A 475-nucleotide genomic window follows, 5' to 3' on the forward strand; every position below is an offset into this window, starting at 1 on the left:
GGGTCCGGAGTGCGCCGCCAACAGGGTCGTGAGGGCCGTCAGTCCCCATCTGAAGAAGTGGATTGAGAGAGGGCACGGTGCCCTCTTCTACCGTTTGACGCAGGTGCTCACCGGACATGGGTGTTTCGGTGGGTACCTGCGGAGAATAGGAAAGGAGCCGACTGCCGGATGTCATCATTGCGACGCTAAAGATGACTCGGCGTCGTATACTGTTGAGGAATGCCCGGCGTGGGCCTCGGAACGCGGGTCTCTCGCTGGGCACATCGAAGAAGACCTCTCGCTGCCGGCTCTGATAAGTGCCATGTTGCGCAGCGAGAGGGAATGGAAGGCGGTCTCCTCCTTCTGCGAGGCAGTAATGCTCCGGAAGGAGGCCGAGACAGAGAGGGAGAGAATAACACGAGGAGGGGAGGGAGGCGTCGACGTGTGGAGCGTGGTAGCGGTGCCGGTTTTCCGGCCCCCACTCATGGCGTTGTGA

General features: G+C 61.3%; 1 protein-coding gene across 1 annotated transcript in view; it reads left to right on the forward strand.

Annotated features, from left to right (window-relative positions):
- The window catches only part of LOC108758204 (uncharacterized), a 1063-nt gene extending 588 nt beyond the window's left edge, over positions 1 to 475 (forward strand). Inside the window, exon 2 of the mRNA XM_018503016.1 lies at positions 11 to 475. Coding sequence (XP_018358518.1) covers positions 11 to 475 — 465 coding nt within the window. The remainder of the gene's footprint in view (positions 1 to 10) is intronic.

Source organism: Trachymyrmex cornetzi, unplaced genomic scaffold (genome assembly GCF_001594075.2).
Source record: "Trachymyrmex cornetzi isolate Tcor2-1 unplaced genomic scaffold, Tcor1.1 scaffold154, whole genome shotgun sequence".
In the NCBI taxonomy this organism is placed as follows: Eukaryota; Metazoa; Arthropoda; class Insecta; order Hymenoptera; family Formicidae; genus Trachymyrmex; species Trachymyrmex cornetzi.